General features: G+C 41.8%; 1 protein-coding gene across 3 annotated transcripts in view; it reads right to left on the minus strand.

Moving 5' to 3' along the window:
• The window catches only part of PIP4K2A (phosphatidylinositol-5-phosphate 4-kinase type 2 alpha), a 179,314-nt gene that overhangs the window by 20,521 nt on the left and 144,978 nt on the right, over window positions 1-13,815 (minus strand). For all 3 annotated transcript variants that reach the window (XM_034930099.4, XM_055092480.2, XM_034930100.3), the window contains one exon: window positions 12,334-12,372. In XM_034930099.4, coding sequence (XP_034785990.1) covers window positions 12,334-12,372 — 39 coding nt within the window. The remainder of the gene's footprint in view (window positions 1-12,333; window positions 12,373-13,815) is intronic.

Here is a 13,815-nt window from a genome sequence, read left to right on the forward strand (position 1 = left end):
TTTCTTTTAAAAAATATATTGACATATTTAACATTTTAACACTAGCTGTGATGTTCTGGGCCAGTTGCTTAATCTGCCCAAACCTCAGTTTCCTTACTTATATAATGGGTAATTAATAATACTGTACCTATGTAATAGGGTTAGTGTGTAAATCAAATGACACAAAGCACATAGTGCCTGGCAATAGTAACTTGCTATGTCTATTTCTTCTAAAATAGGGTCTTTAAACTTAGGATACCTTCTAGTTGATACCCGGATAATTAAAAAAAAAAAAACAATTTATGATGTCGGTAATCTAAACCTGGGGGTCCAATCTTTTAGCTTCCCTGGGCCACACTGGAAGAAGAATTGTCTTGGGCCACACATAGAATCAGTGAACACTAATGAGAGCTGATGAGCTTAAACAAAAAAAAAATCCCAAGAAAATCTCATCATGTTTTAAGAAAGTTTACGGATTTGTATTGGGCCATTCAAAGCCGTCCTGGGCCCCATGCAGCCCGTGAGCGACAAGCTTTATTTAAACGATGTTTAAAATTTCCTTTGTTTTTAGGTTTTATCTGCTAGTTACAAACATGTCACATGAATTCTCTACATACTGTCTTCAAATTTGGAAGACACTTTTGTTACTGCACACTGCACACAAACCTACCATACATGAGGGCAAAGTTAGTATTTCATTTCACTACACAGGGCCCACGGGGAACACAGAGGGTACATGACACAGGATGCATCGAAGGTGACATGGCCCGAGGCGCCAACCTCCCTGTCGTGGCGGCTCTAGTTCCCTACACTGCTTTGCAAACCTCAATTGTGAATGCTACCAGCTAGAAAAACCTCTGTGATCACCTGCAAAAGCTATTCCTAGTAGGAAACCTCACTGAAAAGACCTTTTGTTTAAACTGAAACCCAAATGAGAGTAAAATGTTCCTATCTTATCATAAAAATTGGACTGGTTAAATTCCTGAAGTAATAAAGAATTTGAAATTTATGATCTTTATTCAATATATGGAATAAAATGTAATGATTTTACGTATCTGGCCAAAGACAGAAATTTGCTGACTTCTGTCTTACCTTAATTTTCCATGGGTTAGTTTTTCTCAGCACATTATAATAGTGGATAATTTAGTGAATGCTGTTTTGCTGACCTAAAGCAAAAATCCACAGAAGCTGAAATCTTAGTAGCCAGAAAATATAACCAAAATACTAGGGAATGGTGAACTCACTCCTAGGGAGCAGTGAACCCACTGGGAACATTTAACTTGCTATGAGTTGTAAAAAGAAAATTTATTATAAACATTTGTGTATATATAATACATTTATTATAGACATTTCTCCCTCATTTTGCAAAGTTTTTGGCTTTTAAAGCACAGCATCACAGGCCTCAGCAAGTCTACTGTAAGTCAACAGTAAGAAACACACTGTGTGACAATACAGGTCATGGTCAAAAATAGTTGTGTGTCATTAAGACACAACATGAATGTGAGAAGTGAGATGCACACTCAGCTGAGTCAGAGCCTGAAGATAACCAACACACGCGTAAGGCTTTCAGTGTATAAAAGCCTCTCAACGGAATTACTTACGCCCTAGGGTTCAATACAAGGTATCAATGATCTCTAAGGACAGATTTGGCCAGGGGGTTGGGATTAAAAAAGGGAAAACGTATCAGGACAGTTACAAAGTTCAGAGCCCTCATTTTTAGAATTTCTAAACACATGCCGCCTTTTGGCAGAGACCTGTGGTATAAAAATTACAGAATTCTATGAGAGCAAAGGAGATTCAGCACTGTTTGGTTCCCAGCAGAACTGATAAAAAGGAGCTAAAAAGCAACACCTAAAAAATTCCTGCTTAATATTATTTAGTACTTTTATGCTTAAAAATTCCAAATGACTAAGAACTTTTGCAGAATCTCTAAAACCAAAACCAAAACAATGTGTTTACCAAAAGAGTTAAATGCTTTGTTTGTTTCAAGTGGGAATTAACTCGTGTGTGTGTACATATGTGCTTATTTCATGAGGTTCTGTAATTTGATGCATAACTGCTGTTATTCATATGGAGTTGAGCAATATTGGATATTCTAAGGTTTAGTAAAGCCAGAAGTTATATGAACATTTTATTTTAGTGAGATTTTAAAAAACTATCTTTCAGATGACACAAAATTTTTAAAAATCACAAATTTCAAACTATAGTTTGAAACATTAAACAGAATTCAAACTAAAATATCATTGGATTTTTAATGATCATTCTAAACTTTAATTATACAACAAGAGCCAACTGTATGGGTAAATGGCCATTAATAACTGGAAATAGAAAATACATGAACCTAAAATGCACAGAGCCAAAATCTTTATAATATAGAGCCAAGTTTTTATTTTAGTCTGGATGGAAACTTTACTGGGAAGAAGAAATGCACCCAGTCACACTTGAGTGTCTAATGCAAACAGGATTTTGGCACTAGGTTTTAATGCAAAGGATAATACATATCATAGTACTCTGTGATTAAAGGACTTGTATTTCGGAATGAAATGAATTTTTTGTTTGATATGCTCATTTGGCAACCTATTTATTATTTTTTAAGTCTAATTGTAAGCCTCAATGTCAAAGACTGCTGCCGGGTGTCCTTTTGATACACTGTCACTGTGACACTCAGAGCTGAATGCTCCACATAAAAAATACGTAGTAATTATTGTTTTATGTTAGAACTGCTTGTGTTCCTGATTTACTTGTAATTCCAAGCTCACCCAAAAGAAAATAAACTTGCAAAAAAGAATAAAACCCCTTTTGCTGTGCTTGCAAAAATCTTCATAAAAATCAGCATCTATGGAACTGAAAACATAATTCACAAGTATTTCTATAAGGGAAGGAATTTTAGGTAATCCTTATGTTGGAGCTAGGATAAAAATAATTTGATGGAGTAACATATTTGGTATCAATTCTGGGGTAATAAGAGATGCTAGAGATTTATAATAAAATCAGTTCTGCTTCTTGGAACATCTAAGCCACAAATTTGATACATCAAAAGGCAAATTAGTGGATACGGATAAAGTTCATACAGAAGTAGCAAAGAAAAAGGGTGGTTTTGCACAAATAGTACATATGCCAACCTCCTTTAACTACATAAGCAGAATGTCTATACAAGTTCATGGTTTGAGAAATGATCTAAGAGGTCATTAATAACTTCTAATTTTCACAGTGAAAACAGTGAGAATGTGCACATCTGTGACTAGCATCCAGATGTGAACATCTTATAATTTTTATTTTGAATCTGTTTATGTATGAATGTGGAAAGAGAATATACCTCAACATACTTGTGAAACAGTGCTGTAAGTAAGCCGCGCAAAACTGGAGAAGCGTTAAGTTATAACTGTTAGGGCTGGCAAGACCTAGCTGTTGGCAATTTTCCCTCAAGCTAATATGTAAAAAGTAAAATTTATTCCTTTTCTAATACTGTCATGTTTTATGACCACAACTCTATGTGGTAATGTCAAAGGTGACGGTTTGGTCTTCCTCCACAAACTGGGATATGACAGCTGAACTGCATACAAGACCTACAAAATAGGACCTACAGGATGGCTTCGTTCCAGTCAGAACAGAAGATTCTGGTGCGCAGATATCTATGGTGGTAATCTTAGAAATGTCAAAGGCTGAACACTCAAGGAGTTTGCTAACTCCTCTAGATCTCTGGTTTAATACTACCATGTTAAAGATCATTATTTAATTAAGAATTACACATCTGTAGCAGCTTGGTTTAAATTCAGACCACATACTGAATTTTGGAAGTCTTCTCTCCACCCCAACTTTTTCTAGAACCAACTAAGAGTTGTTAGCGTGAAAACATTCCCATACCTAACAGCAGTGCTCCACGTGTGCTTGGGATACTCTGAGTTGATTTCATTCCAGTGAGATAAAAATTAATCTGAGGCAAATGAGAGCTGATGAAGCACCATAAGCCATAAGTCATAAAGCCTTGAGGATTTTAATGCTGTCATCTGAGTGAAAATCTGCAAAGTGCTCACAAGAGTCACTGCATGTGATCCTCTCTTTTTGTCACGTGCCATGCTTACCAGTTACGAGATATTCTAAATGAAACTTTAAAACTTCATTTCCAGAATACCCCTCATGGTTTATGGGGTTCTTATCTATATTTGCTGAACAGAACATTTTTTTCCCCATCAATCATAGCAATCACCTTAATCTATATCTGGAATAGAGAAGATTTTAGTGATGGTCAGGCCAGGACTTCTCCAAGTGGGGCCGACTGCTGAACCACATCTCTGGAGGAAGGTCCAGGAAAGCTTCATTTGAAACAAGAGATTCTCACCAACACTACAGCATGAGGAGCAATGACGCAAGCAAATCCTTTAATTTTACAAACGAGGACAAAGTCAGATGACCTATACTCAAACCCCATTAATGCAGCCCTGTGCCCCCAGGGCTGGGACTCAGATACCCTAACCCTCTGTTTGGAGTCCTTCACCCAAATCTCCCTTTTATAAAATGTCTCTGGTCCAGAAGGTAGATATTACTGGTGCCACCTTTAAGGTCTGAGAAAGAAGCCCTGCTTCTGCCCTAGTGGGAAACTTTCCCCTGCACTTTGGGTAGTAGGATTGGTGTCCCTAACTAACACTGGCTGGCAAAGGGAAATGATTCCCTTCTATCTCGGAAGAAAAGGAATTTTACAGAAGGCAGTTAAAGCATTAGCTGAATTGAGGGCCTAAAAAGCTTGACAACCCCCCTTTAACCGATGATCCGCCCACAGTGGAAAAGGAGGCACTTCTTAGCTGAGCAGCAAATAAAGATTTCCAGAAGGATACACTGCTGTGCTTTTGTGTCACGTTTGGGGAGCCCGCCGCCCTGGCCACCTCACTTCAACGGCAGCCCAGATGACCAGATAGGGGTAGTAATTAATTATAATTTGTTACAATTTAAAGACCACAAAAGAAATGCTGAAAACTGGTTTCGAAAAGCATTTTTAGACGTTAAGGGTATTAATGATTAATCCTCTCGAACCCTCAGTTGGTAATAGGTAAAATGTCGGAGATGGTGACAGTCACTTAATTGCTGGTGCAATTCACAGTGCCTGAGAATCGACAAGGAGGCTTTTTGTAGCCCATTATCAAAGTGTCAACAATGATTATTGCCAATATAGTTACACAAATGCCAATTGCAGGGCAGCTGTTTTCTTTCAAATGGGTTTCAGGAAGAAGGCTGTATGTTAAAAGGGATCTTTTTATTGTGACCCTATGGCTCCATTACACATACTTTACTTTACCTAATAAAATCAGACATGAGTTTTGAGAAGAACTGTGCAGGATGATGAACAAAATGCATATTTGTGTAAATCCCCAGGACTCTCTCTCTCAAGAACATGGGCTTTTTAAAGAGTCAGGTCAAATCCCCCAGAAATCAAGTGAGTCCAGTTATGTTTTCTTTTACTTCCCCAGGTCCCCTGCTGAGTCGCTCGCTAGCAGGCAGCATGCTAAGACTGTCATTTGTAAAAAGCAGCCCGCTCAGCTATAATTACTAATTTGATGTCACACTGGAATTGCAGCGCAGCTGTGAAAAGATCGACCACCAGGGAGGTTCGCATTTCTCTGTCTCATTTAGAGGAGGCGAAACTGCTGGAGCCATGAATGGGAGATGCCCTTCCATTAAAAAGGAAATAATTAAAGAATAAAACAAGTCATAGCAGCTGTCAGAATTTGACAATGGTTATTTTTTTTTAAAGCACTGTTCTGCTCTTAAAAAAAACCTCAAGACATCTGTACATGCATGTTCTGAGACTTGTTGCCATGAAAGTGATTCCACTGTTAGAATATAACTTATTTCCTTCAGTTCCATCTTCATGATTATGCTAATGCAAATCACACTAATTACATGTCAAGCTACAATCTAAGAAATGGGACTTGTCTGCACCTATAACGCTAAATATTTGAAATGACAGTTTCAAAACTTGTCATCAACAAGTTAAAAGTATGGAAAATTAGAAGTTATAATGACTCATATGAAAGAAAACCTGGGAAGAATAAGAATTGAGATTACTAATTAAACTATGTCACCAGAGATTCTCTATGCACAGTTTTTTTTTTTTTTTTCTCAGACAGGGTCTTGTTCTGTCACTGAGGCTGGAATGCAGTGGTGTGATCACGGCTCACTGCAGCATCGACATCCTGAGTTCAAGCAATCCTCCCATGTAGCTGGGGCCACAAGTGTGCACCACCATGCCCAGCTAATTTTTTGAATTGTTTGTAGAGTTGGGGGTCTCGCTATGTTTCCCAGGGTGGTCTTGAACTCCCGAGCTCAGGCTATCCTGTAGCCTCAGCCTCCCTAAAGTGCTGGGATTACAGGCGTGAGCCACCATGCCCAGCCCTCTAGAAAGATTGTTCTTTGTACCATAACGATCATTTGGAAAGGAATATAGTTATATATAATAGCAATGAATATAATATTCTTGCAAATCATTTCATTTATAAAAGGCTAAAATGTAGTAAGTGTTTTTAGCCTTCCCCAAATATTTCAAACCAGAGGTACCAGTAGATTGTTTTGATAGCATTTAGTAGACTGTTTTGATAGCATTTTCCCCCCCGATGTCTGATCATAAAAAGGAGTATTTATGATTTGTGAACACAATGAATGGTAGGCTTTTTGGAAGAGTCAGAAATCCTAACTGATCATGGAAAGAAAACCCAAAGGATGGCAGAAAAGGGAAAGCAAAGACTTTTTTTAAAAGTTAAAAAAACAAACAAACAATGTTTTTAAGAGTTCGGCTTGGCTGGGCGCGGTGGCTAATGCCTGTAATCCCAGCACTTTGGGAGGCCGAGGCGGGTGGATCACGAGGTCAGGGGATCGAGACCATCCTGGCTAACACGGTGAAACTCCGTCTCTACTAAAAATACAAAAAAATTAGCCGAGCGTAGTGACAGGCGCTTGTCGTCCCAGCTACTAGGGAGGCTGAGGCAGGAGAATGGCATGAACCCAGGAGGCGGAGCTTGCAGTGAGCTGAGATTGCACCACTGCACTCCAGCCGGGGTGACAGAGCGAGACTCCGTCTCGAAAAAAAAACTAAACAGTTTGGCTCTATTAATACATTTCATTTCATCTATTACAGTTTAACAAACGTTTCTAGAGTCTACAAAACACTGCTGTATCAGAGAGAGAAGGCATGGCATGATCTCTACCGAGCCATGAATGACGACTTTCCCCTGGGTTCGTTCTAGACGTGCTTCTCTTCTCGACACGCTCCTCCTGGGTGACCTCACCCACTTCCCTGTCTCTGCTGACCGTCCTTCCAGGGAGGATTCCCAAGCCCTTTGTTTTCAGCTAAGACACCCTGTGCACCCTCTCATGCCTATTGGATATCTCTGTTCTGACGCCACCCTGACATTTCAAATGCCTCCTCTCTCTCTAGTCTGGGCGATGTATCCCCAGGGAAATCGCTGGGGACGTGGTCGGTGACGGTGGGTGGGAGCCAGATTGCAGCAGGTGATGAAGTGAGGAGGAGAAAAGGAAATGGTGGATGTTTCTTTGGCCATTTGCCCTTTTACTGTGCATGAATGAAGGTACATTTTGATCTCTACCCTACTGTCAAGGCAGGCACACTCTCCATCATTTACCAATTTCTATTACTTTGACATTCCACATCTTCAAGCTATTTCCTTTTCCGCTTCCCAAGTGAGCATTTCTAATATAGAAGGGTGGGTGGGGTAGCTTTATGCAGCCTCTGTCTTCTGGAATAAGAGTTATTAGAAACCTCAACCACAAAAAGAAGGCTAGGGCACTGAATTCTTCCTCAGGGCAACTGTGCAGACAATTCTAATGTTTGCACAGTGTAAGACACGTGATAAAGACTGCATTAAACGTACAAGTTTTACAAATATGTACATCTGAAAGTATGAGCGAAAATGCTCAAGCTCTTCAAATAGAGGAAATACAAATTGTTTTGCTAACATAGTATGGAAACAAATAATTTATTTCACTACTTTAGAAAAAAATCAAGTTTTAGAATCAACTGTTTCAGCACCATATTTAACTCTGAAACAATGTTTTTGTCAGTGTAGTTAACTTTTTCCTCATTTTCACAATGGGATTAACATGACTTTTTGATAATATGCCCTTAAAGGAAAGGAGAGACATGGACTCACAAACATTTACAAGGCAGTGTGGCATAGTGGTTAGCAATGTGCGCTCTGGGGCTGCTGATCCCAGGCTCAAACCCTGGCGCTGTCACTTCCTAACTGTAGGACCCTGGATGAAGTTACTAAACCTGTCAGTTAAGCAACTTCATCCACTCAAAGTAAGTAACGACAGCACCAATCTCATCTGGTGACTGTTAAGGATTACATGACATAATTCATGTACAATTTAAAACGGTCTGGCATATAGTTTGTACTCAACCAGTGCCAGTTGTGACTTCCTCTAAGCCTACCTCCTAGGGAGATGTTTTAAGGAATGATGGCTACATGTTCATATTAGATACAGGATAAAAGCATCCTAGCAGGGTCCTAGAAAGATGAGTTCTCGGTCAAACAAATTCTATTATTCTTTTTTCAGAGAAAGCTATACCAATAAAGGGGCTAAACATTTTTTGGTGAGGAGGGCAGTGAACTGTGGTTCATGCCCTGGGTTCTGGAAAGTGTGTTAAGTCCTATAGGTGCAACAGTGGAAAGGAAGATAGGTAAGTGAATGTCCTGCTTTGCAGGAACCGTTACAGATATAGGAAGTCAAATACGTGTGGCTTTCCTCTCTGTGTGCCCTTGTTTTATGATTTAGGCTTCAGCAGCAACCACGCCATTAGCTGTAACTGTCCTTGTTGGCAGTGTTTACTGTCAGAGCAGGACCAAGCACTTGTTGACTGAACCTGAAGAAATCAAAATGAATGAAGGAAAAAAATCCTGCTAGTGGTAGTCCCAAGGAACTTTGGAAGAAAGTAAAAACAGACCCACCAACATGGGACATCATGTGACTCAGGGGCTGGCCTGTCGTACGATGCTGAAGAGCATGTGTGACTCTGTACACACCCTGGCATTTCCTCTGAGGAGAAAATCTCAACAAAATTTAGCTTCTGAGCTTCTCATGGGCTAAAACTGAAATACCTGCTGAGTCTTCAGTACCTGGAAGAAACATTCACTCATGGCAGCATGGAAGTCGACAGTCACTGTTTCTGCCTCTTCTGGCCAAAGCCAGTGCCTTAGAGGGGGTTTAGGCGAAGGTTGAATTCTCAAAATGTACATTCACTGATGTACAGTAAAAGGGCAAATGGCCAAAGAAGCCTCCACCATTTTCTTCTCTCCTCCTTACCTGCTGCAATCTGGCTTTGGTCCCCACTCGCCCTCACCGACCAGGTCCCCAGCAATTTCCCTGTGGATATGTCCCTGGACAACTCTCCATTCTTACCCTACCTGGCCTCACGAAAGCATCTGACGCTGGTTCGTGGAAAATTACTAGAGTGAAAGTTTCATGAGGATGGGGACTGTATCAGCCTAGTTCCACGAAGCAGTTCTTACAATGCTTGGCAGAGTGTGTACTCATCACAGACAATCAATATCTGAGTGAGTGACCCAGTGTCTCCTGGCTCCTGTAAAAGGTGATGTTCTGCTGGGCTTGTTCTAGACATGCTTCTCTTCTCCACACACTCCTCCTGGAGGACCCTCACCCACTTTCCTGTCTCTGCTGACCGTCCTTTCAGGGAGGATTCCCACACTCTTTTTTCAGCTGAGAGCCACTGTGCAGCCTCTCATGCCTACTGGATATCTCTGTTCTGACGCCGCACTGACTGTTGGGGGAAGTCAGGGACCCCAAACGGAGGGACCGGCTGAAGCCATGACAGAAGAACGTGGATTGTGAAGATTTTATGGACATTTATTAGTTCCCTAAATTAATACTTTTGTAATTTCTTACACCTGTCTTTACTGCAATCTCTAAACATAAATTGTAAAGATTTCATGGACACTTATCACTTCCCCAATCAATACCCTTGTGATTTCCTATGCCTGTCTTTACTTTAATCTCTTAATCCTGTCAGCTGAGGAAGATGTATGTTGCCTCAGGACCATGGGATAATTGCGTTAACTGCACAAATTGTACAGCATGTGTGTTTGAACAAATATGAAATCTGGGCACCTTGAAAAAAGAACAGGATAACAGCAATTGTTCAGGGAATAAGAGAGATAACCTTAAACTCTGACCACCAGTGAGGCGGGCGGAACAGAGCCATATTTCTCTTCTTTCAAAAGCAAATGGGAGAAATATCGCTGAATTCTTTTTCTCAGCATGGAACATCCCTGAGAAAGAGAATACGCGCCTGGAGATATAGGCTTATAAACAGCCCCCCCAGGTGCGCCTGTCTCTTATGGTTGAAACTGCAGAGATGAAATAGACTTCAGTCTCCCATAGCGCTCCCAGGCTTATTAGGAAGAGGAAATTCCCACCTAATAAATTTTGGTCAGACCGGTTGATCTCAAAACCCTGTCTCCTGATAAGATGTTATCAATGACAGTGGTGCCCAAAACTTCATTAGCAATTTTAATTTCACCTCAGTCCTGTGGTCTCGAACTGCCTCCACTTGCCTTGTGATATTCTATTACCCAGTTAAGTACTTGATGTCTGTCACCCACACCTATTCACACACTCCCTCCCCTTTTGAAAATCCCTAATAAAAACTTGCTGTTTTTTGTGGCTTGTGGGGCCATCACAGATCCTACCAACGTGTGATGTCTCCCCCGGACACCCAGCTTTAAAATTTCTCTCTTTTGTACTCTGTTCCTTTATTTCTCAAGCCGGCTGATGCTTAGGAAAAACAGAAAAGAACCTAAGTGAATATCGGGGCAGGTTCCCCGATAACTGACATTTCAAACTCCTCCTCCTGCTCTTGTTTGCTATTTCAGGGAGTGGAATGAACACCTACCTACCCAACTGCCTAAACCAGAAACTTGGGGGTCATCCTTAACCCCCTTCCCTCTACGCACACTCCCTGGCACCTCTGGCACTCAATCCCTCAGTTCTGTAGATTTGTCTTCCCAAATCTCTCTGTAATTCATCCACTTCTACCACATCCCAGCTCAGGCCAGCATCTTCTCCGGGCTACTTCATCAGCCTCTCCGACAGGTCTGGCTTCCTTCCCTCTGTGGCCTCCTCTCTCCCTGCAGCAAATGCACCAAATGCTCCCCACTCTGACTCTCATGCCCTTGCACCTGCTGCTCTTCCTCTGACTAACTCCTATTGATCCTTCAGGTTTCTGGACATCACCTCCTCCAGGAAGCCCTTCCTTGACCCTGCCCAGCCTGAGCCAGGCACCCTTGCTATGTGCTCTAGAGCTCCCTGAGTGTCCTGTCCGAGTGTTCACCCCATGATAACATAATTTTCTATTTGAGGTCTGCATCCCCTGCTAGATCTTTCTGTGTGTCTTGTTATTTTAGCCCCTGAAGCTAGGATAGTAGCCACAAAAATATTCACAAACACCTCTGAATGAACAAACAAAAGTAGATTTGCAAATCTATAAAATTCAACTCAAAACTACTATCAGTCTAAAAGAACAACTTTCAAACAACAACTTTGAGCTCTGTTTTCAAATGGAATAGTTAAGAAAAAGGCACTTCCCAAGGTGACAAGAAGGCATAACTAAGAGTATAGATGTACCCTTTATATAAGCATGTGTTGACTTGAGTTAGTTTAGGTTTACATCCAGGAAGCTACTTCCTAAATTCCTATTCAAACCAATCCTTCAAGTTGACTCTCTCTATAATCTTGCACAGTAAACTAAATGTGGCTCAAATACTACCTAAGGTCCAATAAGCCAGGAAAAGAGAAAAAGAGATGCAGTCTTCTTATCCTTAATTTCTTAGGCAAAAAATACTTGTATCATGTCTTAATAGTTGGAAAGGAGTTTGAGGCTCATCCAAGCCAACATTCTACAGGTGAGAAAGCAGACTCAGCGATGCAAAGAAATGTATTCAGGGTCACATTCGGTTTGATATCGGTGAAGCAGTGTTAGGTCCTGGTTCCCTGACCCGCAGGAACGCACTCTCAGCTGTCAGTGCCATTTTCGATTATAGGTTTACTGCACAGGTGGCTGTGTTTTTCAAGAGCAAGTTGCAGGTGGAATGTTCCTTCCAACCATGCTTGCAACAAATAACTGTTTCACTATTCAACAATTTGATGAAGAGAAATGAAGTAGAACTCTCATCGGGTCAATAAAGTGTTTCTCGCTGGTGGCAGCAGAATGGGGAACAGGAAGAATCACAATAGCAGGGGTGGGAGACTAGAAAGAAAGAGTAAAGGTGATTGGGAGTACGTGATCATGCCCCCAGGACATGGGGAGACGTACAGCAAGGTACTTACCTTTTCTTTGTCACTAGCTTCTCTAGCCACTGTAGAGCCCTGAAACACAAAGCAATAATAAAAACATGCGCATGGGAGGCACTGGGTTTCACACGCAGAAAATATGAAAATGGCTCCGGGCGGAGCAGAGAGCCAGCTCAGCACCCACTCTGCTTCGCAGCCCATGCGGAATGGGCTTCTCATCCCTCCCTGACCATGGCTCTCTGTCCGGCCTGTGTCCCCTCTCTGCAGGTATTCCTGGCCACTGGCCGCTTCTCTAGCCCTGACTCTGTCTTGCTCACCTGTGTTTCTGTGGTTCTTGTCCACCTGCTGGAAGTTAGAAAACCTGACCATCACTTACTTGAGCAGTAACTTACTCAACACTGGATCAGCCCCACACTTTACTCCTTGTATCAACTGCCAGAAATAGTCAGTCCTGTTATCTTAAAGAGTCCCACTAGCTGGCTGCAGTGGGACCACAGGAGCGTTAAGTGCCTCTTTCCCCACATTACGTCCTTCTGTGGGCACATCCTCACCTGCTGACTTTTTTCTGCAATGCTCATTGTTTTCTCCCGTCTTAGAGTTACTGATGAACACTCTTTCCTTGCTTGCTATACATCAGTCCCCCACAGCCACTCTCTGACCCCATTTACTTTGGAGATTCCTTCAAAGACACACAGTTATTTGTACCTCTTTTGTGCCAGGCCCTATGCTGAGTGCAGAGGTACAAAGTGGAGGAAAACATGGCCCTTGATCTCAGCAGTTTGTGCTCTTACTGCAGTGGTGTTCAGAACTCTGCCTTAGAGCTCTGGGTTGTCTAGCATGACCTGAGTCTACCTCGGAGGCCGACGGGGAGGCTTTAGGGGTAGAGTCCAAGCAGAGAAACTTCCCGTGGCTTGTGGAAGATTTTAATTCAAAAGAAAAGCTGGGAAACAAATGGTCTGGTGAATTCCTAAGTATGGATGACAATCACGGTGTCTCATACACAGCAGATGTCCTGTGTTTACTGCATAAATGGCTGGAGAAGAATCACAGGCCAATTTCCTGGGCTCCCTTCCCCTCCTGCACTGGACACCCCTAACTATCGTGAGGTCAGCCAAGCCACTTGCTTCTTTACCACCTGATGAAAAGACATCTATTGCCCTGGGTTACTTGAGTTAGCCATTCATTAAATGAACTTACAGTTGGCTTGGGAAAAGTGAAAGTGGCTTTTAGATTGGCCATCTGCAAAGAAATCAAAATTTTTGATTACTGGCTTTCATCGAGCAGCTCAGGTATTGACTAGGATTGAGCTTCCTGCAATTCACAGATGCGGAAACTTGAACGGAATAGACTCCTCACATTGGGGAAGGGAGCCAAGACCAGGCTGGGGGGGGTCTCCCCAGGGCCGATCTTCCATCCCCCTGGTGCTCAGTGCCCCCAGGACTGGAAGATCCCAGGGACGCTGCTGCTGGCCCAGGGAAAATGTTCAATGTTTCTCAGGGCGATTCAGAGCAGCCCAAA

Source organism: Pan paniscus, chromosome 8, assembly GCF_029289425.2.
Source record: "Pan paniscus chromosome 8, NHGRI_mPanPan1-v2.0_pri, whole genome shotgun sequence".
Taxonomy (NCBI): domain Eukaryota; kingdom Metazoa; phylum Chordata; class Mammalia; order Primates; family Hominidae; genus Pan; species Pan paniscus.